Here is a 26,158-nt window from a genome sequence, read left to right as displayed (position 1 = left end):
TTCATTTCAGAATCTTCAGGAAGGATGTGCGGCGTCAGAAAGCGGTGCATTTGGATTATCCAGCATCACAGCTCCGTTCCAAGTGTATCTTTAGAGGAAGTTTGCATCAGTCACGACCTCCCTTTGTTCTTTGGTTGGCAGCAGCGTTTTTCGCAGAATTTGACAAACTCGGACACAATGAAAACTGAGGAAGCCAGTCCGGTGAGAAACAGCAGGTCTGCGGAGAAGAAACAGCGGAGATGAGCACAGTGGACTTGCTGGGGTCTGTGCTGGGCTGGAATCCCCAGCCAAGGGCCTTCCCGCGGCAGATGTTTGTGCTGGTGTAACTGCACAGAGGTACGGCCTGCATAGGCTTTGGCTAGCTGTAGAGTAGAGAAATGACTGCGATAGACAAGGGATTCCCATACCGTCAGTTGGTATGGTCCACTCAGGGGGTGGTAAGCTCTACGCTAGGGCCTGGAGAATAAATCTTATGAAGAGCGATTGAAGGAGCTGGGACTGTTCAGTTTGAGGAAGAGGAGGCTGAGGGGAGACCTCATCGCTCTCTACAACTACTTGAAAGGCCATTGTAGAGGTTGGTGCTGGTCTCTTCTCACAGGTAATTAGCGATAGAACAAGAGGGAACGGGTTCAAGCTGCAGCAGGGTAGGTTTAGGCTGGACAATAGGAAAAAATTCTTCACAGAAAGAGTGGTCAGACACTGGAGTAGGCTGCCCAGGGAGGTGGTGGAGTCACCATCCCTGGAGGTGTTTAAGACTCATTGAGATGTGGTGTTAAGGGATATGGTGTAAGGGAGAACTTTGCAGAGCAGAGATGATGGTTGGACTCGATGATCCCAAGGGTCTTTTCCAACCTAAGTGATTCTATGATTCTATGATTTAGGACCACTGAACCCTGCTTCTAACAACGCGCCTAGGGGAGATGCAATACAGCGCAGTAGGGCAGAGTTTGCTTAGACTGATTGGAATGGTAAAATACGCATTGCATGTCAGCTAGGAAACATTTACTCTGCTTTTTCAAAATGGACTCACTGCGTAACGATCCTGGATAGATTTACGTGGAGGAATATCACCACACAGAGCTCGTGGAAAAATCTTGGCATGTCTCCGTTTACATGCATTTATGTGCAGTAAATCAAAATTCAAAACCTAGGCTGGAATAACATCATTAAATACTACTGCTGTTTGTGCATAGCTGTGTGTGCGTGTATAGGTACAGGGGCTGTTGATTGATTTCCCCTACCAGCAATCCGTTGGGAGCTATCGTGCAACAATTTGACAATCTCATCTGTTTTTTAAAGTAGCTTTAAATAAAAAAAAAAAAAAAAAAAAACAAAACAACAAAACAAAACCATTATTTATTTTGCAACTTACCTAGCACTCCTAAGTTCTCTGTCTGGAAGATCTTTTGTAATGGAGGGACGTATATAACAGCCAGCTGTCCCAAAAATGACCCAAGCACAGAATATAAGAACATGCGGTTTCGGAAAAAGCCTATTTCAAATATCAGCTTCGTCTAGAGAAGGTGGGGGGGGGAGGGGGGGGAAGGAAAAAAAAAAAAAAAAAAAAAAAAAGATAAATGTAACATTCCCCAATCTCCTGTTGGTACTTGAGTGTCCCACTATTCCCTTGCGTGTAAACTCCATTACTTCTTGAAGTTACACGCATGCTAACTTCGGCAGAACTACGTAGTTGAAAACGTAGTTGCAGTTGAACTATGATGGATAACTTCATAAAGATGATAAAAATGCTGCTTTAAATAACATTTAAAAAACCCACCCCCTTCCGCCGCAAAATACTGGTGTGCTAATGTTTATGCCAGCGTTTTGCTGACAGAGCGATCTCACCTGAGAGCGGCACGTCAGGGCATTGAAGAGGTCAAAAAACACAAAACAGGTAAAAGTCATTGTTGTGGTTCGAGGAGTTATGCCGCTTTTTGGATTCTGAAACCACACGTAAAAATTCAGGGGTTGATTACGCCTTACAAAAATATGTCAATTCAACAGATGAATTAAATATTCTCTTTAATGACCCCAGTGAATTCCAAGTGTAGTAAAACAAGGGAATAAATCTAGTTCTAAGCATTACAGATAGCATTAATTTCTCTCTGCTAATTGTTGAGCTTATGATCTGATCCACCATGTTTTAAATTCTTAAACTGATGTGGAATTTGAGTAAAGAATATTCTAAATTAAATTACTTAAACTGTTATAGTAACAGTCGCTGTTTACTAACAACAATCCATCATATTTAGGTACTTGGTATTTTCTACTTACATGGAGAACTAGAGGTGAAAAGTACCTTCAAGCATTGATATCGTATCAAGTAATATTTTTCCCATTCTGGATAGGAAGCTCCAAATTAGAGGCACCAGAGGAAGGCAGGAGCAGAGCTAGGAGCTGACCCCGGTTTCTTAACCCTCTGCCCACGCTGCTCCTTCCCCACTGGATGAAAGTCCTTCTCTTGTACTTCAGAAATTGCCCTTCACTTTGTTCCTCACCCTGATGGAAACAAGATACGATTGCAGACTTCCTCACCTCCTTCCAGAAGACAAAGAGGGTTCCACTGATGATAATTACAGCTGACATGAAGATTTTCAGGATCAATGATTTGCTGAGTATAGTGTCCGTGATACGTCGGGGCGGCTGTTTGATGGTATCCCTATCAACAGGTTCAACTCCCAAGCTGCCACAGAGAGAAGCAGAGGGACATGGTTAGTTAATGCAGCTTGTCCTGAAACGACTGCTGATAAACCAGGATGGATCTGGAGGATGAAATTCTTGGGAATACAGCATGAGAGGGAAAGTATTCTGGCAGGGTTACATGAGGCCCCAATTTTGTCTGATACACCTATGACAGAGGTCTTTTTTGCATAATGAGCTGCTAAAATGATATATTAGACTACCATCGTGCATCATACCGCTATCCCACCCCAAAGGGAGAGCTAGCTGTGAGATGGTGGCCAACATCTCATCCATGTTGTAGGATTGTAGTTAGCTGTAGTTGTAATTAGCAGGTGAATGGGGTTCCTAAGTCTTGTGATTTTGGGACATATACCCGCCCCGCCTCCCCCCCGCCCCGCCTTATGTACCCAGTATTCCCTTACCAGTCAGATCTGCAGGGCTACTGGCAGGTGACACACTCATCACCACAGACCACGCATGGTAAAAAAGTGGAATAATTAAGTGCTTCCACCACAGAACAGGAATATGTAAAACCTCAAGTAAACCTGAAATAAATGCTTTTGGAGGGACCAGGAGGGAACAAAAGTACAACTTGTCTTATCTAACCACCGAAGGATTGGCGCGTTGATAAGAAATCATAACCGTTTGTGTTCCTAAACCAAATTCAGACATATTAAACTCAAGAATAATTTGTGCGTTTGATTCTTCTGTACCTCTGGGCTGGCGGCCCATCCATGATGATGTTGATCCATAAGATCTGCATAGCATTGAGTGGGTTTGGTAGGTTGAGCACTGTTGACAGAGTAATTAGGCTCAAAGCTGAAATGCTCCTGCAAAGCACAGAAGAACGTTATCCTGTGTGGCCTCACCCAAAAGGGGCTCTCGCTGGAGTCAAAGCAAACAGGAACTTACGTGCTCAACTGGAACCGGACAAAATTTTTTATGTTGTAAAATATTCCCTTTCCCTCTTCTATTGCGTTCCTGGAAGGGAGGGGAGAGTTTATCAAATAACTAGTACTCACACTATTGTACATTGAGCTCTCTGTCACACTTAAAGACGAGTTGTCTTCTCTAGCACTTATTGCAGTTGAAATTCAGACTGCAGCTTAGGAGGAGGACATCAATGCAGCTCCTCAGTTAAAATGACTTTATCGGGACTAGCAGATCTGAAAAGCCTGGTTTACACGGCCAGGCCTTGGTTCATAAAGCAGGCAAGTGGCCTATTTATATCCTCACTCTACTCTGCCTACTCTGTTTGTTGTTATGAACCAGCAGAGCATTCCGAACGATGTCTTTCCTCTGAGCTTCCCGAGCGAGGCAGAGAGCACAAGTTACGATCCACCCAGACTTGTAGGCGCTTTCAAATCCCCGGTTAGCTGCAGCAATGAGAAACCAGGGCTTGCGGATGAAAGGTGGCTTTGCCACCACCACTTGAAGCAAAAAAGTCATTGCCGTGCATGCAACTGAAAATGAGCCCGACCCACACTAGGTATCTCCACATGCTGCCTGTTGACTTACACGTCCTGCGTCTTGCATTATTTCCAGGGCTAGTCACGCAACAGACTTGAGCAATGGGTAGCCAGAAAGTATCTGAAGTAAGGAAGTGTCTGATAGTAAGAAAATTGCTAAACCTACATTACTGTTGAGAAGTCATCGTCCACAAGAATCATGTTGGCAGCCTCTTTGCTGACGTCTGTACCAGCTTGTCCCATTGCAATCCCGATATCGGCAGATTTAAGGGCCACGGCATCGTTAACACCGTCTCCTGTCATTGACACAACGGCACCAGCCCTCTGCAAAGCCTGTGAGAGCGGAGAGACGAGAGACTCTGAAGCCAGGAGAAGATGAGTGAGTCCTGTTGGCTGTCACAGGATTTGCACGTAATATTGTAAGAGCAGAAAAGTGCTACACAACTTTGAGGGTAAAGTAGACTCAGCAGCCAGACAAAAAACTCAGAATAAAAAAAAAAAGCCAGACTCAGACAAAACTCAGACCAAGAATTAAGAGACTGGATTTCCAGGAGTATAGAAAATCTCACAATTCCAGCAGGAATTAAAGAGTAGAGTCCTCAGAAATCATTCTCTTAATATCATGCTTGCTGTAGCATCTCACTAGTGGCTATCAAATTACCCAGGCCAGGTCTGCCAGAGAAATGCTAATGTCTTTGGTGTAAATAGCGCAAATGCTTGGGGTTTACAGTCCTTTAGTTTGAGCTGACCCTGCCTTGGAAGACCAGGTGGTCTAGAGAACTGAGGAGCACCCCCTACACCTTGTTTTTGTGAGGCGTATAACGGATTTGAGAGGGCTTAGTACCTTTATGATTTTTAGTTTGTGCTTTGGACTTGTTCTGAAGAAAATGGAAACCTGAAAAACAAAAAAATACAATCATGTACTAGATGGATGCTGTTGGAAATGGAACCAGGCCTTGGTTTTGTAATCAAAACCATTACATTTTTGACAGTGGATGATAGCTCTGCCTCTGCCAATTGGTCCAGCTCTTCCCCAGACATGGCTTTCAGCTTCCCATTGCAGAGACCAATATTCTGTCCTGCAAAGAAAAGCCCAAAATGAGATCTGCCCGTCGGCTCTGGAAAAAGCCGGCTATTTCCTGACTCAAAGAATAGAGGCAGCAATTAAGGAATTTACTGGGAAATATTTCTGAACCTGGGGCATCTGACAGGGCACGCAGCTCCCTGGCTCTGCGCTGGGCCGGTCACCCTGTCCTTACTCAACTGGAGTTATGGAAGCAACATAATACCCAGAGCTGGAGCTGATACTAAATCCGTCGCTCTCTTCTCTGCTGCTTGCTCTGTGGATTTCTAATAGCAAAACGCAAAAATGGGAAATGCAGAGACACTCACACTCCGAGCATTAGCGGAGTCTGTAATCCCAGCAATGCCATCTGTCTCATTTAAGCATCTTAGACTGAAATTTTGCCATTTCTGGTGTTAAAATAGTGGAATTAAGTCACTGGGATTTGGCCCACAGTTCATAGCTGTTCTATTACTGCATTTAATATGATCTGTTTCAATGGAAAAGCAAGAACGCGGTGGCATTTCAAACCTCTATTGCACTGACAAAAAGAATGATGAAGTTGATTATTAAGTGATGTAACATTTGGCTGATCTGGCAGACATAATATAGACCCACAAGAAAGAAGTTAAGTTTGCTACCTATAGCCATGGCAGTTTCCAGGGCATCTCCGGTTATCATCTTTACTGATACACCAGACTCAAAAAGGACTTGAACAGCTTCTCTCACTCCAGCCCTCGGGGGATCAATTATTCCAACCAGACCTAGAAATGTTAGTTTGCCAAGTTCTGGACCTGAAGCCAAAGCAAGTACTAGAAACAAAGGAAAAAAAGAAGACTAAATTATTAATAATGTATTTCCATACATTAAAATGAAGAGGAGGTAGTAAATTACCGGTTTTCCAGCAGAAAAAGTCATTAAAACCAGATCTTTAGTGACTATATTCAGATCTTGTACAGACACAAAAATTTGGTCCCCTCAAACAATACCAGTTATCCGAATCGGAGCATTTCTGTTTTACGTGTTTTTCTTAGGATTTACTTCTTTCTAATTTAAAGCCATCTACCAAGTCTTCCCCAAATGCAGATGGATTAAATTGGGACAGTGCAATGTCAGACCAGACACTATGTTAAACAATAACCCTCCTGTAAAAACTTAAACTTTTTTTTTTTTTTAAATCTAAAAATGTGAAATGTAAATTCAGTTAAACCCGTGAAACTTCCATTGTGTAAACATCACGGCTCTGAACATTTTGTTTCTGTTCTCGGCGCCATAATCATATCATTCAATCGTTCTTAAATCACTCAAGGATATTTTGCCAGGGGTTCATGTCAGTGTTGCTTTGATGACTGAACCACAAGCTCGCAGCAGCTGCCCGAGCTAATCGCTTTTCTTCAGAGCAGTAATTTGCCATTCACAACAGCCGATGATTCAGATACTGGAAAGCAAGTTCCCTACAGGAGTTACTAACCGCAAGACACGGGGCTGGAGAATATGTACATTAACCGTACCATCTTCCAGACCCGGCTGCCAAGACTTGTTCTCACCTCCTTACAACCTGGGAACAGGCACCGCGTATTGTTACTGTGTGAAAGTCTAAGACGTTTCTGAAAGGATGTTTCTGGTGACGAAGGAAATGACACGTGCATAAAAACTCCTGCGGGCCGCGCGCTGATGTGCAGCCAGGATCAAAAGGAGATCGTTAGATTCGGTGCTAATAAAGAATGGAGCCAAACTTCAAATAGAAATCCCAGTGCCCAAATCCGTGTTTTGAACCCCTTTCGCAGTTGCTGTTTGTTGCTCTTGGCAGAGCAGCGCTTAGATTGGGTTCAGTGCGAGGCTTTTCAATGCAACATTCAGAGTGTAACCCAACACTCCGTGGAGGAAAACCATCCACCGTTTCCAATGCTTATTTCTAGCTCCTTTCAATCTCGCTAATTTAAACCCAGAAAGAAAAAAAAAAAAAAAAAAAAGATTAGTGGGAAGCAAGCAGCCAGCAGACCTAAGGCAGGGCTTTCGGCGAACTCTGACAAGTCTCACGAAGAGACCACACAAGTGATGCCGAGGACTGAGCCTCTGTCCGCCTCGACCAAAACAGAGCAGGAAAGTATTAGGGCATGACAACCTGTGAGCTTACGGGACACGGACAGTAATGACTCACCCCGTAGGCCCGAGGAGCCCATTCTTTTTTCTTCCTGCTGGTAGAAGGCTTTCTGCTGGGGTGTAAGTGATAACGAGATGCCGCCGCTGTTATAGAGAGTGCAACATCGAATCACTTCTTCAAATGCTCCTTTCATAAAGTAAATATCTTCCTGATCCTTTAAAGTAAGGAGATAATATACTTTATCAAAAAAAAATAAAAATGAAAAGAGGACATTTAAAAATACTGATAGTGCATAAGGCTTTTCATCTTAGCTAAGAAATGAACTTTTGTTTGTTCTTTTACTAGTTTTGTAAAATGCCCAGGTGTGCGTATTATTTATAAGATATGATATTTTTGCGCTCGACATTTTTCCTGCTCAGAATGGTAGTGAAAAGGTTGGTGAGTTTTTAAACCGCAGCACAACATCAGTCAGACCAAACCGCTTAACCCAGTCAGGGAAAAATGACCAACATTTTCTTCCAACCATCGTATCTTTCTTCCCCTGTCAGTTACATCTGAAAAGCCTTTGTTTTCCTGCTCAAACCACTATATGAAAAGTATTATCTTCTCCTGTTCAAACACAGCTTTACGAGCTAAAATTACACCCAAGTTGGGAATTTTGAGGTTTGTTCGGTTTTTCTCCTGACATAGTTAACTTCTGAAAACATTATTTGCTAAAGAGATACCATTTCAAGCCCATTGTTGAGGTGCACAATTAGCAACATGAAACCAGCCAACACCACTGTTTGCTTTACCTGACTTTTCAGCGTGCATTTCACAGCCATCCACTTCTGTTCAGAGCTAAACGGAATTTCCTTCTTTCTTACATAAATATCTTTTATGTCAGCTAGTTCCATCTAAAGTAAGGCAAAACAACAAGAGCAGTGTAATGCCAAACAATGCCAAAGCTTGTATATACTTTCCATATTACAAGCGTTGACTGTTGACCGTGTACTTCCAGGCGGTTGCGTACCACAGAGCTCAAGACAAAGCATGGTGAGAGTAAAGCTCATTATTCAAACCCATCTTTTCCTTTTGGTGCCTGATATGGGATAAATTAAACTGGAGTTTGAGGCTTGCTTCCTGTTGACTTTTTTGTCTTGGTGGGCCTTTGGGTCAAGTCCTTTCCCTACACCCGCAGCAAAGCCACGGGCAGAGCAGGTTTCTTCCAGCCCGAGCTCAGGCTTCCCCACTTCGGTTATTTCCCAGCCCCCCGCTCCTTGGAAGAAAAAAGGAAAATCGCAAATAACCGAATGGCCAATTGTGGATGTGGTTTCAAATTATCTCCTGATGAGTTAAACTCACAAAGCAATTCACCACAAGAAGACCCTTCAGCTATGACGTACGATGGGTCAAATCAATACACGCCTGCTTTCGCGGCGCGCACGGTGCTCTAGGCGAAGTGGTAGTGATCAGAAGGAGCTTCCAGTCTTTCTCTCCCCAAGCTCCCACCAAACTAAAAAATTTAAAAAAAAAAAAAAAAAAAATAGAAGAGAGGACCCCCCTCTCATGTTCTGCTATTGCTTGGCTGCTGAATGGCAGAGCAGAAGGTAGAGTCTAATTTAGCATTTAGGGAAATAAAATGTCTTTGTTTTACAAAAAAAGCCATGTTTTCACTGTCAGAGTCACAAGCTTTACAAACAGGAGGTAAGAACAGCTGTTTGTAGGTGCATCATTTCATCAGGCACCTCCCGTGCTTTACAGTCCACCTGAAGTCTGTGGATCACAGGCTGCGCAATGCTGACGAGGTGATACCTTGAGGCGCTTTACAGCCCTCCGCCTATGAGCATGACAGCACCGGTCATCAAAAACTCTTGTTTTACATAAGCCTGACTAGAAAAAAAAAAGTAAAAAGCCATCAGATGACCCAAACCGACGATGACTCCCCTGCCATGCTTTCTCACATGGCCTGGTCTTCCTCCTTTTTCACTCTCTCTGTCTTCCTCCTGAGCTCTTAATCGGCATGTGCAGAAAATGTACAAAAGGCAGTCTGGTCTGAGCCCGACAGAAATCCATTAAGCAGCGTAACTGCAGAGGTTAAGCAAGCAAACAATTATTGCTGTTAGCACAGAGGCTCAGGGAAGGTGTTTGTCCACGACGAGAGGTTTACATGGGAGAGGTGTACATCTCTGACCTTGGGGAGAAGAGACAAGGAAAGACTAAAACCAGTCTGGGGACTTGAAAGAAGTCTGATCACTGCTGTCAGACCTAACAATTCCAGCTCTTTTTTTTTTTTTTTTTTTTAGATTTCTGGAAAATTTTAGATCTTAACAATCTTACCTTCATTGCAAGGGCAACGAGAGCTCCTTCTGTGGGCTGTCCCATCACGCTGTTTTTCCTGATAATGGCATTATTGACTACGCAGCCAGCCTAGAGAAAGGGACATATGTCTTGGTTTATTTTTTCATAGCTTTTTTAATCTCTTTAAATGAAATAATGAGAGATTGGAGAAGGAAAACAGCCACATCCCCAACGATGTGCTGTTCCCCATAGCGGCATCTCTTGGGATCAATTCTTGTGCTTTCTAAACCCACTTAACCTATGGGATACACCAACATTTTGGTAAAACGCTACATTTTGGATAAACTAACATCAAGCAAAACATGATCTATATCTAACCAGCTTGATAAATTATGAAAATGAAGACTTAGTCTCCCCTACTATTGCTTCTCATGTGCAGTATGGGTAAAACAAGACCTAACCACCATTTGAGATTCCAACTCGGATCATTGCACACTGCTTTAGCCCACAGTCGAATGTGCAAGATTTCATTTAATGCTAACGCGAAACCCAGAGACCATCACAGTACATTTATAAACTGACTGTGTAGCTAGATAAAGTCTAGAATCTGTCCACATTAAAGACCTGAATGCGGTAACATTAATTGGTCTTTTCTCTGCCAGAATTATATTTTTTCCAAAATGTCATTGACACTTTACGCTGATTACTCTGGTCTCTCGCTATATGTCTTACGATTGCTACCCACCCACAAGCTTCAGGTATTTTATTACAATTACTCGGAGCCTTATAATGAAAATACTCTAGCAAGACAATTCATTTTAGAAGTATGAAAGCAGCTTTTTTTTTTTCCACACTCATTGCCCAAAGTGATCCGTGCAGATGGAAACTGAATGTAAATAGGACAAACTGGTTCATAATTTATACTTACCTCCACTAGTTTCCCAACCGAGATGTTGGAAAATTCTTTAAGAATTTCCTTTGATGGCAGAAGATAAACGTTTCCTTCTCCATTGTAGCCCACGCCACTGACCTGAGGAAGGGAGAGACAGAAAAAGCAAATTTCCCAGAGCCAAGTAGGACTTTACTACATCTGTACACCTTGGGGTATCAACATTTCTGATTTTTCTTTCTAGCTCAAAGCAATGCTTATAGGAAAGGCTGCTGATAATGAAAGTATAGTATTACAGTAGCTATACAGGAACAAAAAGAACCATCTTGTCTTATGCAGAACTTGTTTGCCGTGAGTTCAGAAGTCTCTTGCAGCTCAGTCAACAGATCCAGCCCTTCGGTAGCAGTGGGTTCACTGGTTTTACCCTACGGATGGCTGCCCTGCGGTTCCGCTGCCTTACATTGTGCATGCCTGCGTTTTCACCCCCTTCGCACACAGGGTGAACCACGCAGAAAGATCAAGTCACTGGTATAATAAATAGTCCTACAGAAGATGGACCGACAAGGGTCGGTGGCAGGTTTCAATATTTACAATAACTGCAGAGAACAGGAGATTATGCCAATGAACAAGTGTTTATGGTATCTGAGCAGCTTTTGTGCACTCAGCCCCACCTCCGCCTGCCTCCAGCACGGCAAAAGTGCCATCTCTTTAATGGAACCGGTGATGTGCAGGAAGCCGCCTGTTTGAGGACTGACTCAGCATCCTTCATTTGAACTAAAAGCTGAGCTTGCACCAGGAAGTCCGTATTACCGCCTTGTCCGTACCTCTGCCTGGAACCCATCCGAGGTCACCAGCCGAGTCACCGTCATCTCGTTGGCCGTCAGAGTGCCTGTCTTATCCGAGCAGATGACATTGCAGCAACCTGATGCAGGAAAGTTTTTAATCAGAACTAATAAATAATGCAACTGAACAATGAGATTCAGGGCACCAGAAGAGGGAGAACTTGTTTCCCTAATGCTACTCAAACTGCACCAGTGAGAAAAGGGAGAAAACACCAAGAAATGGATGAGTTTCCTAACAGGGTGTCGTAAGGAAAGGATCCGAGCGCTCATCGGGATATTGCGCACATAATTTGGATGCAAGATGTGGTAGAAGACATCGGAAGAGGGCCACATCATCTTGAGCATCATATGGTGGGCGGTCAGAGCAGGCACAGATCTCCAGGGAGTTAATCAATGTTTCTGAGCTGCAATATCACAGAGCAGAACGGCTGTTATATACTGAAAAGATGTATGGAATTCCTGCTGTGCCACATGCTTCCTCAGGTTGGCCATTTAACCCTTGCTTCTCTAAATCAGGAATAACAGCCCTTCCCTGCTTCACCAAGGGATTTGAAAATCCACATCTAAGAGCAGGACCTGCCCCACTCATGCTCTGCTTTGTGACAATACTGCTTCAGTAAAGCACATTTCTTCCAGAGCGCGTTTACACCACAATACAGCAAAGGAGTCGATTAGCAGAGTCACCACATTCAATCCAGTTTCCACTCCCAAGAAAGGGAAAAATGACTTTAATGCAACAAACACTTAGACTCCAGCTCCCTTCTAAGTCTGAATATCTTCCCTGGCTCTGGAGATGACCACACAGTTTGGGCACAGACCCCGCGAACACGATGACCCCCATGTAAGAGCCTGCAGAGAATAAAGCAGATTGGGCTGCGATTAAATCAATTGTGGTTTTGAAGGATTAGCACAGAGCAAAGCTATCACCTCCGATATTCCATTTTTAGCTGTTGAAGAATCATATAGAGAAGAAGAATTATTTTTCTCCTTTTCAGAAGCGTAACAGACGTGGCGCAATTAACGTGCAGGAGAGTACAGTTTTTGCCGTGCTCAGAGTTCCTGGGCATCTGGCAGTTACGCCTATTTGAGCGCAGCCCTACCAGAACGAAATTCTTCATGAGATAAGGCCGTTTCAGATGTCCTGGGTCAGGGCAGATACAGTTAAATAAGGGTGATAAGATTCCTTAACTGCAGAACAAACAAGGGGCGTTCAAACAATAGCAGCATTTCCAAGGAAGACAGATTTTAGCTGAAGGAGCCGGCTGTGCAGCATGTCTTCTCCTTCATATAACTGCCATCCTGACTGATGTCAGAGAAGCAAAGCCTGGAACAGAGCGACCCGGGGATGGGGGGAGGTGGAAGAAAAATTCCGTTGCAGTTCATTCTGCCCTGCAGGTGTGAGGATGGGCTGGCCTTCTCAAGGTCCTCTCTGTCCCTGTTTTCCATGACACTCTGGGTATTTGGGAGATGGCCACACAGGCTGCAGATGGACAAATGGTTTTGTTTATGCCACCAGGCTCAACTTAAGGGGTTGTGAGGTTTTTTAGCCAGATGCTGAAGAAGTGGACAGGATGGTCCCACAGAATGGGGAGAAAGGAGAAACCAAGCCTTTCAACCCGAGCAGGACATGCACGTCTGCAGAGGGGCTCTGCTCCCCACGGGCCAGTGCCACGGGTTGGGTTGTACTGTTCCCAGCACGTTAATATCACTCAAATAAGGGAAAAAGGTGAGAAACATGGGGTAGAAAATTTGTTTAAGTCTGAGTGGGTTGCTCTAGCCCAGCAAGCATGTTTCAAATTTATTTTTTTCAATCAGACCAAGGCTCCCTTGGCCACCCCGTTGCTCTTCAGTTCAGATTTTGAAGCCTGGCAGGCAGATGACCAAGCTGTGTGGCCCCTTTGCAGCCTTACCTAAGGTTTCTACTATGGGCAGCTTCTTCACAATCACCCTTTTCTTGGCCATCCGGAGAACGCCCAGCACCAGCGTTACGGTGACCACGATGGGAAGGCCCTCTGGGATGGCAGCCACCGCCAGGCTGGGGACAGCAGAGACACAACAGCTTCAACACAGGGGTCAAACTACAAGTACCGACCAAAACACGTCAAAGGGACTTTTCCATGGGAGGAGTTTTCCTGCTTATACATGCCATATCTGAATCGGAGCGTGCAGTACTAACCACTGAGACTCCTGGCACACCATAAATACCAAAGCAGGATATTTATCCAACCCTTCAACCTTTTTCTGGATGATTTTGACAGAGCAATTACTTTTCTTCCTTACATTGCCAAAGAGCATTAATGTCTGACCAAGTCAATATTTAGTGGTTGGATTTCATTTCGTGTATTTAATTTTCTGAGGATGGAAGTTGAATATTCCTTGGCATCACGGCTGACACATTGGCTACCAGCTCCTGGGCATTTGCAGCCCCTCATCTCCTCTCTTAGGTGTGAATACAAGCTACAGCGGGACAGAATCAGCTCCCCAGATGTCCCCATGTTACACACACTGATTCAGAGCAGCATCGAAACCTGCAACACCTGACATGCTAGGAAAATCCCGACACAGTCTGTATCTGTCCCTTAATTATTCCTTGGGTAACTCTGAACACCACAGGCTGCTCTCCAAAACTCAGGCTTAACCACTTTTCTTTACCATCACATCCCTCCAGGAGACAGGAAGGTGGGCACCGAGCCAGTCTGGCTTCTCCACTGTCTCCTCGTCTTTGGGTTTGTTTTGATTTACATAGAAAACTTCTTTATTTCTTTTTTTTTTTTTTTTTTTTTTTTTTGCAAGGGTTGATTGTAGAGCCATGACAACAGGTTTTATGGATACTACTAAAAACACATGGTTTATTATGTTTGATTAAGAGGTTGGGCATGCTTTTTATGCCACATGAAATGCGCATTCCTGTCTTTAGACGTAAAGCCAGTAGGAACAGCAAAGATTACTATTTGCTGTTGCTACACTCCCACTAAATTCGTCGTGCAGACAGGAAAGGACATTCACAGCAGGATAAGGTGGAAAAGCCAGTGAAGATTTTTCAAAATACTGATTTCCAGAATTAAATAAACCCTCAAACTTTTTTTTCCCCTACTAAACTCTGTTGTAAAGCTCACATTAATTTCACCAGTGCAAGATCGATATGTATTTATGAAGGGTCTTACTCAAGTTGTCTTTTGTGAAGTGTCCATTGTTTTGAACAGGGAATTCCCTGGCACACGTTTCATTAGAAATCATAGAGAAAGGTGCTCTCCAGTCCTCACCTAACTCCAATCGTGAACATGCTGAGGAGATGCTTCCCTTGTAACCAGCCAATAAGCATTATCAAACCTGGTGGGGGAAAACCATCCGATTAAAAAAACTTCAAGAAATTCATAGATCTCTAATCTGCTTTAGCTGTGGTTGGGGAACTGAGTATGCAAACAGGCTCCCCCCATATCTCTCCTTCCGAGGTGTCTCTGCTTGAATCCCCAGAGTCCAGCTAAGCCACATCAACAAGTACTTTTGAAGAAAGTGGCCCTGGAGCACAGAGGGCTTCCACAGCTGACCATGCAAGTACCAGCATTGCGTCCGACTCACCGATTATGCCAAAGGAGAAAAGAGTGAGTTGCTTCCCCAGTCTGTCCATGCTTTTCTGGAGCGGTGTTTTTGGAGTCTGGAAACGTTAGAGAATAGCTGGTTTTCTTTGCTTGTTACGCCAGATAAGAAGATGACACGCGGCCCAGAACGACTGGCCCACGCAGTCCTGGTTATCGTTACTGTGGTCCCTACGTCTGCCTGATAAACCCCGGTGCTCACCCACCCCAAACCCCCAGGGGGGTCTGCTGGGCACAGACCATCCCGTAGGGAGAGATACTCTGCCTTGATGCACTCAAAACAGGCAAAAAGTGGGAGAAAAAGAATTATGTTCAATTACAGCTAGGTAGACCTAGCCACAGCTACTAGCCGAGGTAGAGACAGACTAACGGCTAATTTGGAAAAGGACCTTAGCAATCGAGTCTGGAACTGGATAATGTGTGTGCAAAGTCTCTGGGACAGGGATAAAAAGTCCGGACCCCCATCGCTGTGCCAGGGGCTTTGCACACACGTACCCAGAAGTGTCTGCTTCTCTTCCGCTGTGATTTCATGCATTAGTGGATCAAGAGTTTCTAGACCTTCTTCTGTGTTAGCTCGGAGCTCTGGCCCATGAAATTTTGGAACGTATAGAAGTAAAATTTTATATATGTAGTGGAAAGTGTGGGGAGCACGAGGGGGAAAAGAAACCATACTGATTGGGCGACTACCAAGTTAGACACAAGCTGAGCATCATAAGTCTGGATTTAGAAGCCTAAATCTTGCTTATAACCATCTTTTTTGGATACAGCACTTTGCTGTCCCTCAGGCACACACGTGTTTTGCGGCAGAAGCAAAAATGAACACAGTGCATTAACTCTGGGAACTGCTTCTCCTCACAAGCTTTCATCCTGAACATCCACCATTTCCAGAGAGACACAGAGACTTATTTACCTCTTCAGCTTGCATCATTTTGAACACCTCTCCAAACTGTGAGTTTTCCCCTGTCCCAATAACTACGCCCTGAAAAGAAGGGAAAAAGAGAGCAGGAGATGAAAAAAAGCTAGAGATTCCATAACTAATCTTGAGGAAACGATTGAGGCTGACAGGACTTACTTTTCCCTTCCCGTATCGCACCAGGGTGCCCATGAAAACAACATTGCTCAGCGTGGTTATGTCTCCTGCTGCCAGTAAGACACTGTCAGTCTTGTTGCAAGGCTCAGCTTCTCCAGTAAAACTGGATTCATCCACCAGCAGATCTGTAACCTAATTAAAAAGGCACTTTTCTCCACTGTTAAGCCGAGAAATTTCCAAAACAGGCTCTCGTACGTATAGCTTTGTTTACCTCGATCAGCCTGAGGTCTGCAGGAACCCTGTCACCAACAGACAGATAGATGATATCTCCAGGCACAAGCTCTCGCGCTAGAAGATGCTGCAGTTTTCCTTCCCTTAGGCTACGTTAGACAAATGGAGAAAGAAGAAAGGAAACCAGGCTGTGAGGTTTTTATTCCTTCTGCAGGGTTGGGAATGAGCCTGGCAAGAAAGCAAGAGCCCTGCCCCACCGAGCTTCCAATATAAATAAGAACATTCAATCTTCATGACGATGAGGAGAGATGATTATGTTCAGTTTGGGCTCAGTTTTAATTCATAAACAGATGGGCAGGTTACAGAAGACCTGCATTTCAGCAATAAGCGACTTAAACGGTACTTATACAGTAGATCGGAGTGACAAGATGGGGTGCTTTCCTGTGGCTCGTGCTTTAAATAATGAAAGGCAGTTTTTTTAGCCTAAAAAGAAGCTTTTTAAAGCTAGAATTACTGCTGGCGTTTCACTATTGTATTAACAGTGCAGCCTTTCAAGTGGCTAGATGCTTATGGTGCCATATCATAAATAAAAAAAAGAATGAACAGTAGCGTTTGTAAGGTTCAAACCTGGGTGAACTTTGGACCAGAAGAAAACCCCGTGCTGCTTTTGCAGCGCGAGGTTTCTCTGAGCCTCGTGGCTTATTTACGTTGGCTGGGACAAAACTGATTTGCAAGGACATAAATAGGAAAAGCTTTTCCTGTAATCTAAATCGCTGATACTGAACATCAAAGCAGTCAGGGAAGCAGCGTCTGACACACCCTACAACTGCTCCACGGGCCCTGGTGACCATGCTCACATGTGGCTGATCTGCACCGAAACACCCGGTGTGCCCGTGCCCGGCACGTACGTACAGCGACGGGCAGGCGTGGGCGAGGAAACCCAGCCTGCCTACACCTCCGCTCATTTTGTGCCAATCAACCAGGAGCAAAACTACCCTAAAGGCAAAAAAACCACCCCCGCAGGTGAGGTTCTTGCTGCATGGGGTGTCAGCCACACGCAAGAGGCTGCAGGGACCCTTATGCAGGGTGCGGACCAGGACATTCCTGGGACCCTCCTGTCTCTAAGCATTTTTTCACTTCCACCAGGTGCTTACTTTAAAAACTCTGCCCTCATAACCCAAACCCTGCTAAAACCCACCCAACCAGGCATGTCTCACCAGTTGCACTCGGGGGGCACCAGCTTGTTAAGTTCTTCCAGAGATTTTTCCGAGCGATACTCCTTTTAAATGAGAAAGGAGAAGAAAGCCAAGTTACACGAGTGGGCTCGCTCATGCCAGCCCTGGCCGCGGAGCTGAGCCCTGGCTGACGTACCTGGATGAAGGCCACAGTGACCACGATGAGCACCGCCTGCGAACAAAGAGGCATTACAGACGCGGGCACAGCAGCTTCAGGGAGCGAAGGGTTGGGTTGCAGGAGAGGTACCACCTACCATGGCGATGCTCGCGGCATCTTCGTATTCTTTCGTGATGACGCTTACCAAAGCGGAAGCCAGCAACAAGAGAATGAGGGGATTTTTAAACTGAAAAAAAACCCAACAAATTGCAATGTAAAATTAAATACAGAGTTGCTGACGCTAAGCTGGCCCCAGACGTCACCAGAAAGGATCAGACAAGCGGTTTGGCTGCAGGGACCCTCCTTGCTCGTGAGAGCAGCATCGCTCTGGCCGGACAGAGTGGGTGCAGCACCTGTGGTCAGGCTGACGTGGGATCCTGCCCCCGGTACAGGAGATGGACACGGTCAGGGACCAGCAGGACAAGGCTCACACCAAAAGACACGAGTTCCCTCTCTTTTCCCCTGTGTGCACAGGGAAGGTTCGCCTTTGCAGTCACACAGCGCAGGACTGACTCCGAAACCTTCTTGGAGGCATGATAGGTACAAACAAAAACTTTATTGTCTTTTTAGAATTTGAAACCAGAAATCCTCTTTCTCCCCCCTCCCCTTAGTTAATCTGCTAAACTCTGTGCTGGACCCAGTGCTGTGGGAGTCAGATCCTCCTTTTTTCCCTTTTAAATACAGATTTTAAGGACTTTTCTCCTACCTGAGAAAGTTACAGCTCTGTTTAGCTACTGTGGGAATTGATGTAAGGGAATTAAATCAGGCAAAGACAAAGCTGCCTGTTTCGAGTAACAGATCTGTGGCGACACACGGCACGAAAGCCGAAGTCTAAATTTATTCCTTGCCGAAGCCAAAGGTGAAAGTCCCTCCATTTCTCTTCAGAAAGACTGAGCCAAAGGGGATGTTTTACAAAAACAGCGGGTGGAAGAAGCCACTTCAAGCGTCTGCTGAGGGACGATGCTCAAGCGCAGAGGTGTGAATGGCGTGGGGCCGCAAGCAGCTCTTCCAGAGAGACCAACAGCGTGTGGAAGGATCAGAGATGCTCTAAAGAGTTCATTTGGCATCCCCGTAGGAGAAACAACTTGTTAAGGAAGAGCAGGGAAAAAAGCACCATCTCACTTTATATTAAGAATAAAAGAATCCTGGAAGAGATTTAGGGATGATTACAAAAAATATTGATCACATAGGAAAAAAGGGATAACCCATGAAATAAAGTCTTTCAAAGCAACTATAATTTTCATGATCCAGCTAAGCAAGGAGAAGATCAGTCAAACTGCTGGCTGAAAATAAACAACAACAAAAAAAAGACCCTTCTTGTTCGTTACAAGCTCTAAAAGAGAGGTGGAGGATGCATTAAATACTGAGGAGAACCAGTTAATAAAAGCAAGGCTCGAGGATAACTCAGCTGGGGAAAAACAAGGGAGCGAATACCACCTTCTGCCTGGCTTTTTGGAGGCAGCTGGTTTGAAATTGTGGATCTTCATGGTGCATGGCACCATGCGTGAATGTATCTCTTACCGACGTATCACTAAGAGACACTGACATTCATCTCAGCCCCTCAATGGCCTTTGCTTTTGATGCAGGTTTAGGGCTTTCCTTCACCGTGGTGGCTTTCAGCTACTACTGCTTTCCCTCAAACCTTTCATGATTTTATCATTCACCTTAAGGGGAATAAATACACTCCAGAAATCAGGTCACTGATCTGTGGCTTTTGATTTGAGGGTTGCGTGGAGATAAAAAGGTTTCTTTTTATTTTAAGATGTTATCTTCACATTAAATGACCCCACATCTGAATCTCACAATGGCTTTCCCGGGGGAACAGACAGTCTCTGTATCCGGGCACAGCCTGTTCCAAGGCTGAATCCGTGGCAGTAGAAACCTTGAATATTTCAATGTAGAGACACGCTCAGGCCAACCCAGCCGGGGGGTTTTGCCAGGAAATGAGAATCTGTGCAGAAAATCCTTACCTGGTCTAGATATTTCTTCCATATCGGCTCTGTACTCTCTACTGAAAATTCATTCCAGCCATGTTTTAACCTGCGCTGGAGCACAGAAAACTCGGAGAGTCCAGTTTGTAAATCAACCTAGAGGGAAATTAAAAAAAAAAAAAAAAAAGAAACCAAAATACATTACATAATGTAGAATAGATACAGAAAACTTAAGTTACGTTAATAAACTGTAAGTAGACTGGGCAAGATGTTAATAAATCTATCCACCGTTTGTCTGTTTAGGCATTTATTTTTGTTAAATTATAAAACTTTGCCATCAACCATCACAGAAACCCATAGAATAATTATAAGTTAATTAAAAAATACTTCCACAAGTGAGAAACCATATTATAGATGACAAATTAGAAATCTGAAATAGTAAAGGAAAGAGTTGTTTTCTGGCTTCGCTGTACATTTAAGGAAAAAATAAAAATAAAAATACCCTGACAAAATCCAAAGAGAACAAACGGAGAAGAAATAATATCTATTTTGCCTGGATTTAAAAAGACTAGTGAGGTCAGACACCAAAATACTGCTAAGCATTGTAGCTTTCCCTGGTCACGGGGACTCAGCCTTTCTAAATTTCCATCTGTTTTTCATACATGGGGTTCAGCGTGAGCCACAACATCAGAATTTCTTTTCCCAAGGACAAAATCCAGTGCAGACCAAGTAACCGGAGTTTCCTTCCTGAGTCCCAGTGTCCCTCCATCCCTCTGGCTACCTGGGATGAGGGGAAGCTGGAGCGGAGCCAGGGCTGGTCCTGCCACCGCGGCATCCCTGCCGGGGCTGCTCTGCTCGCCCCGCGTGGGCAAACGGGTCTCAGCACTGGAGCTGAACTGGGCAATGGCTCCAGCTTTGCTGCTTGCTCGGGGCGGGGATGGTGAGGTGAATTTATGTCTAACAACTCAGGCTGCAAGCAAGCCTTTAAGAAGTCATCTAGGACAATAAACGGGGTGAGTTTTGTCTCTGAAATGGCGAGGAAAAGCAGGGGGAAGGGGCTGCACGCATTTGCACACCGTTTTCCAAGGAGCTGCTGATAACTGGAGCTGCTGAGCTCTGCAGCCTGCGCCCGGGACTTCTCCGCCAGCCTCGGCAGGGCATGGTGAGCGCTCCGTTTTCCAGGCTGGACAATTGAACTCTTTCACCTGCAGCTCACAGAGCCGCTCACTTCAGTGACATCCTTCCCCAGGGCAAAGCGAAGCGCAAATGCCCAACGCTGAGCCTCGGACACAGCCAACGTGAGGATCCGTCCCACGTAAAGGCAGAGGCATCCAGCACTCCAGGAGTCTGCGCGTGACACCAAAGACCTCAGTCTCTTCCCAGAGTGAGATGACAGAGACTGCTCTGCTATGTTCACAAAGACCTGCACAAACCCTTACATTTAAAGCTCTTGCCAAGTCTTCTTTATGGCATTTACACGCATCTTTCGGGGGCAGAACGGTCACCTCCTTCTCCTGCTCAATTATTGTCAGCTCCCGCTCCTCATGGGTCTGAGTAAACGAGATAAAGCAATCGTTAGGCAAGAGCACAGTTCATAAAAGCATTTCAGCATCTCTTTGCTTCTTCCCTTAATCCCATTCCCTTCCCTCACCTTGCCAGCCATGCGACTTCACAGTTAGCTAAAACACTTCCTAAATCACAGCACTTTATAATATTCCCTAATTAATCCTTATTAAAGCCTCAAAGCCAGCTGCACATTCTTGTAGAGAAAGAAAGGCTATTAGGAGCTGGATTACCAAAAGGACAAACTCATGCCTCTGCCATGGTCAGAAAAGCGTGCTGGGCTCTGCTGGTTGCAGGTATCCTGCCTGAGCCGAGGATTTTTCCATGCCAGTGTCTCACAGTCCACTGCATGTTCAATGCTGAGCACAAGAAAAAAAAAACTATTTTCCCTTGTTAAAGACATAATAAATGAACAGCAAACACGAGACGGACAAATCTCTGAGCCAGCAGGAGAAAGCAAGTCTCTTCCATCTCCACGGCTGTTTTCCTCCGCCGCTGGCTCCGCAAACACCTTCGAGTGGGACAAAGCCTTCCTGCCCCATCGAGGCTGCCCCAGCTCCCAGCACCCAGGGGCTCAGCACCCTGATCTCTCTTCCCTTTCAGGATCCCCTGACTCCTTTTCCAAAACTCTCCTTCCAGAGCAGCAGCATCCCCTGAAATCTCAGCCAGGCACACCATGGTGGCAGTGTGACCACTATTGCAGGGTAAGTACGGAGAGGGAGAAACCTCACCCTTCCCGAGGGACAGGAGAATCCATTCCCATGGACCTTCATTCATAAAGTACAGGAGCACGTGTTCGTTAAGAGGAGGATGCCGAGCTCAGCCCCCGGCAGAGCTCACCCTGCAGCCAGCTCTCACTCGGCAGGGCGGGAGGAATTTGGCACCGTCTCCCCGCTACCAGCACCCTGGGGTGTTTGCTGGGGGAAACGTTGAGGTCCAGCTCACAGCAGCACCTGAGTAAGGGCTGGGAGGACTTCAGAGGTGCCTGGAGTGGTATTTGTAGAATTAGCCCTTCTATGAATATTCAGGAGGTTTCTAGGAACATTCAGTGTTTTGCAATCTAAAGCCTGAGATAAATGCAGAAAATCCCTTTGGTTGTTCTCTCGTGCTGCTACGCAGAATTGGTTTCTGCCTTGTGACTTCTGGGGAGCTCGTCGCAGATGAGATAGGAGCATCTCTAAGCCCTGCTCCTTAAAAAGGCTTTTGCCACTTCCATATGTTGCAGCCCCCTTTTTATCGCTATTTACTGACCCACAGTACAGCTGCCAACGCACAAGATACCAGCACTGACCTGCTCCTGGTGGAAGCGCGGAAGAGTTTCCTGGGATCCCTTGGTCTATGCAGTGCTCATTTAGAAGACATTTTGCCCCAAGAACAACCTGCCTTTCCAAAACCTCAGCAATTTGCCCAAGATTTCCAAGGATTTTCCTGCTTCTGTGTGTCCCTCACGCTGGTGACCACGTTTTGCCCAAAGAAGGTGCAGTATTTCTCCACTGTTTTGAGGCGCCCTGGCACTGGGCACCATCCTCATTTCAACATTTCCTTAACAGACATCCCTGGAAGTGACAAAAAATGTCCTTCCATGTTTCAAACCAACAATTTATTTCTCTTTGTGCAAATTCATCAGTTCCACGTAACTTTGTTGACATCCAGGTGCTGCAAGGCCAAAAGCCAGCCATGCACCTGAGAAGATGGAAGGACTTGCCTGGAAGAAAATACAGGGCTGTCATGTATAGAAACATACCTCGCACTCATTACTGCATGGATTTGATTAACGTGGTTTCTATCGCTGGTGACAGTTGTAGGTATCAAGGTACAGCCTTGCCTTGAAAGAGGTTAAATGTTAAATAAAGGAGCTGGAGGTGCCAGAAGGGACGCAGGCACGAGGGTAACGTGCCTCCAGAGGCAGGGGAGGAAGCCAGGCTCCAGCTCAATCGTTAGTATTTACCTTTGAAAAGGCGTGGAGGAAATGAATGACAGAAGTATATGGATGTGCCCGAGCCGTACGCAGCCAGCGCTGGCTGGGGATCAACAGAAACACTGTCAGCTCTGTGCTCCTACAGCCAGGGGCTGTTGTGAAAGGAACAGTTTTCTTGGGATGAGTTAATTTGCATTGATTAGCTTACACCTGCAAGTGATTTCCCCTGCCCCAGCGTGGCACAGCTTTTCCTACCAGCTGAACAGCTCCAGCCATGCACAAGTTGGAAATGCATCCGTGGAGCCCCATCTCCCCCCCCTCCTCTGCACAGCGCTGCCGGTGCGGAGCCCCTTCATCCCACATGGAAAACCACATCTGCTAGGCATCAGGCAGCGTCCTGAGCAAACCCCTTCAGAAACTAACCTCTCTTGGTGCATTACTTTCTTTTCTATTTACATTGTAAAATGGATGTTGGCTATCAATTTACCCGTTTACGTTTTTAACCTTTATCCTTTAGGCATAACTCAAACACAAGAGTGCGCAACTCCACAGAGCAGGGCAGGAAGAAGTGAAAAAGAAAATTAATAGTTTATCTATTGCTTTGCAAGATCAGGGGATACTGGAGGCCGTAAAGAGCAGGTGGTGGTGGCTGGGAGCCATGCGGCAGCCTGCCCCGCTGCACCTCGTGGCGCGTCTGGCGCTGCCGGTACCTGCGCCGCTGCCTCCGCATCCCTCGCCCTGAAACAATCCATCAATTGTCACGCCGAGCGGCCCGCGCGGGAAGGAAGAAAGCGTGGGGCTTTCTGCAGAGTACACAGCCCTTTCTGTGTATGCTGGCAAACAGCCCGAAAGATCGGTTCTCAGGATTTCGCCTCCTCCTCGGTCTTTACCGAGGTTTTGCATATTTTTCCCCCCACTTGTCTTAGATTACTTTGGAGCAGCTAGCGTATTGTAATCTGGTCAAACATGGGATGGGTTATTTAGTCTAACAAGAGAAGCCCTTTAAAACATTAAGCAGAAACCCTCTTATATATTCTTCGTCCTTACTAAAATAAATAAATCAAACCATACCTTCAAAAGCCCTTTGAATTGCTTTTTTTGGCGCGCACGGCAGGCAGAGGAGCTGCGTTTCGGGGGTGCAGGCAGCACGCAGAAACCAACCCAGAGCAAAGCACAGCCCTGCGAGCAAGGGGCTGCCTCACCCGAGCCCCCAGCCCCCTCCCACCCACCGCTGGGATTTCAGCTCCTCTCGCGCAGTTTCTCACTCCCCCAGCACGCATCTGTCTCAGAAGTGCAGCCTTTTCACGTGAAACGAAGCCTCAGGTCTCCCCGCTTGCGGATACAAGCACCCAAACAGACCCTTGGATTGTTCAAAAGGCCAAGGTTTTTCCAGAAAAGCTGCTTTTAAAAATATTACCTGGATTTGAAGTTGCTCTAAGAAGAGGTGTGTGAAGGGTGACTCAGGCTGGGTGGGCAGTGCCCAAATCACGGGCTTATTGCCCCCAGCTGCACATCCCACTCCCCTCACCCCCACTGCTCTCTTGCTTTTGCTCAAACGTGGCTTCTTTTTTTTTTTTTTTAATTAAAGAAAAAACAAAACAAAACAAAACGTCTTCCAGCTCCCTCTAATCCGAAGCAAAGCCCCTTAAGCTGAAAGATGGCATTGCGGGAAAACCCCGTCACTGCCACTCCACAGCTGCCAGTGACCCCGGCTGAGGAGCCTCCTCGCCCACTCAAACCAGTCCCACTCAGTCCAAAAAAAAGCCCCAAACTCAAGAGTTTAAGGCAACTTCGTATACAAGGTCTCCTGGGAGGAAGGTGCTGCAACTCTCAGCCCAAAAACCTATGGGAGCTGGAGAGAGTTAACCCCTTGCCTCCTGGAAGCTTTTCAGATGCAAGATATTGGGCTTTACTGCTCAAAGGCATTAAAAACGCACGTGTCTGTAAGTGAAATCTGGGTCACTGCTGTGCACAGGCAATCCCACGGTCTCCCTTTTTTCACCTGGAAGGAAAGCTGAACTAAAAATAGGTACCTGCATGATAATAAAACTATTCTGATAAGCATGCTCAGCATATCCAGGAGGATATGGAGCCTGTGAAAATCTCCAGGAGATAAACGTTTGTTGGTGTGAAACCTGAAATGGAAAAAAAAGCCTCAACCCAGGCTAGAATAGTAATTTAGGCCTGAATGTAGGACAGGGTTGGTAAATACCCGTACTCCAACCAATCTGTCATGCAGGAGAAAAAAACGGGGCTTGAGCAATGGAAATCCCTGTGTTGAGCAAATATCATAATAAGATAATCCCAGACCTGAAAGTTTTGCGGTGAAAAAACAAGGAGAAGAGCAAATGTGTCACCTAAACCACCCCTGGCCACTCTGTGGTCCCTCTGCACCGAGGAGAGGCAGTGAAAGCAGGGAGGGGGAAATCAGTGCTCATACACCAGCATTTTTCAAGAAAAGAAAGCATTATTTCCAAGTGGAGTCTGCAGGTCTGAGCTAAAGCTCTTCTCGGCCATTCGTTACCCGTGATGGCAGCAGCAGTGGCACAGAGGATGGCCCAAGGGGTCACAGCCCGTCCGTCAGCGACTGGCACCAGCGGCAGGGGCTACCCCTGGGGACAGTTTGCCTTGATCTTCATTCACCCGTCTGCTGAGACAGCATTCGCGTTTTGCGCAAGTGCTCCAAGCCTCACACGGCGCCCATGGACCACACGGCCATCGCTCTGCTACGAGTTTTGTTCATTTTGAACCTCAGTGCAGAGAACAACGTTCCTGGCCAGGACTTTGGCCTGAGATATATGTATACGTCCTGGGAGTATCGCATAGAAACCAGTATCCTCATCTCACCCTGCTGCCTGGTAAACATCATTAATGTCGTCCCCTGTTGTACAGGGAATGACTCGGCACAGAGAGAGGAGAGCACAACGGCAGCGATATCGAGTTACCGGTGGGACAAAGCAGACAAATTAGACAAAGTTAACCCCAATTACAAACTATTTCAGCAGGTCCAGGCAAGAGGCATAGGCAATCCTCACCTCCTCTTCCGGCTCGCCGCTTCCAAGGGGCTGATATTTCTGCGCGAAGCGGAAAAATGACCTTTTCTGGAAGAGTTTGGCGAAACCTCCTTCTACCATCTTCACTGTGCAGTGGTGGGAAGCGCCACCGGGA

The 26,158-nt window shown here is 45.8% G+C and overlaps 1 protein-coding gene across 1 annotated transcript; it reads right to left on the bottom strand.

The window, feature by feature from the left end:
- Positions 1-81: 81 nt before the first annotated feature.
- On the bottom strand, positions 82-26,158 carry ATP2C2 (ATPase secretory pathway Ca2+ transporting 2). The gene is made up of 27 exons (XM_063334732.1): positions 26,026-26,158; positions 20,949-21,059; positions 19,549-19,665; positions 17,676-17,765; positions 17,558-17,593; positions 17,404-17,465; positions 16,227-16,335; positions 15,998-16,147; positions 15,836-15,904; positions 14,909-14,984; positions 14,593-14,659; positions 13,240-13,364; positions 11,312-11,409; positions 10,527-10,628; positions 9,638-9,727; positions 8,113-8,214; positions 7,376-7,532; positions 5,856-6,026; positions 5,133-5,230; positions 4,996-5,046; positions 4,318-4,484; positions 3,595-3,663; positions 3,396-3,512; positions 2,536-2,683; positions 1,846-1,941; positions 1,373-1,514; positions 82-217 (listed from the first exon to the last, which is right to left on the bottom strand). Exons 1-27 carry the CDS (start codon positions 26,122-26,124, stop codon positions 111-113), a joined length of 2,826 nt encoding a protein of 941 aa, XP_063190802.1. The 5' UTR covers positions 26,125-26,158; the 3' UTR covers positions 82-110.

Source organism: Chroicocephalus ridibundus, chromosome 4, assembly GCF_963924245.1.
Source record: "Chroicocephalus ridibundus chromosome 4, bChrRid1.1, whole genome shotgun sequence".
Classification (NCBI taxonomy): Eukaryota; Metazoa; Chordata; class Aves; order Charadriiformes; family Laridae; genus Chroicocephalus; species Chroicocephalus ridibundus.
The sequence above is the reverse complement of the archived record's forward strand: the minus strand, read 5'-3'. Positions and strand labels throughout refer to the sequence as shown.

Bases quoted from the DNA above. Each gene is read 5' to 3' on its own strand.
- ATP2C2 (XM_063334732.1), bottom strand. From the start codon at position 26,124: ATGGTAGAAGGAGGTTTCGCCAAACTCTTCCAGAAAAGGTCATTTTTC. The intron at 10,629-11,311 runs GTACGGACAAGG...TCCCTTCCTCAG, and splicing joins CGGATGGGTTCCAGGCAGAG to GTCAGTGGCGTGGGCTACAA. The intron at 7,533-8,112 runs GTAAAGCAAACA...CTTACTTTAAAG, and splicing joins AATGCACGCTGAAAAGTCAG to GATCAGGAAGATATTTACTT.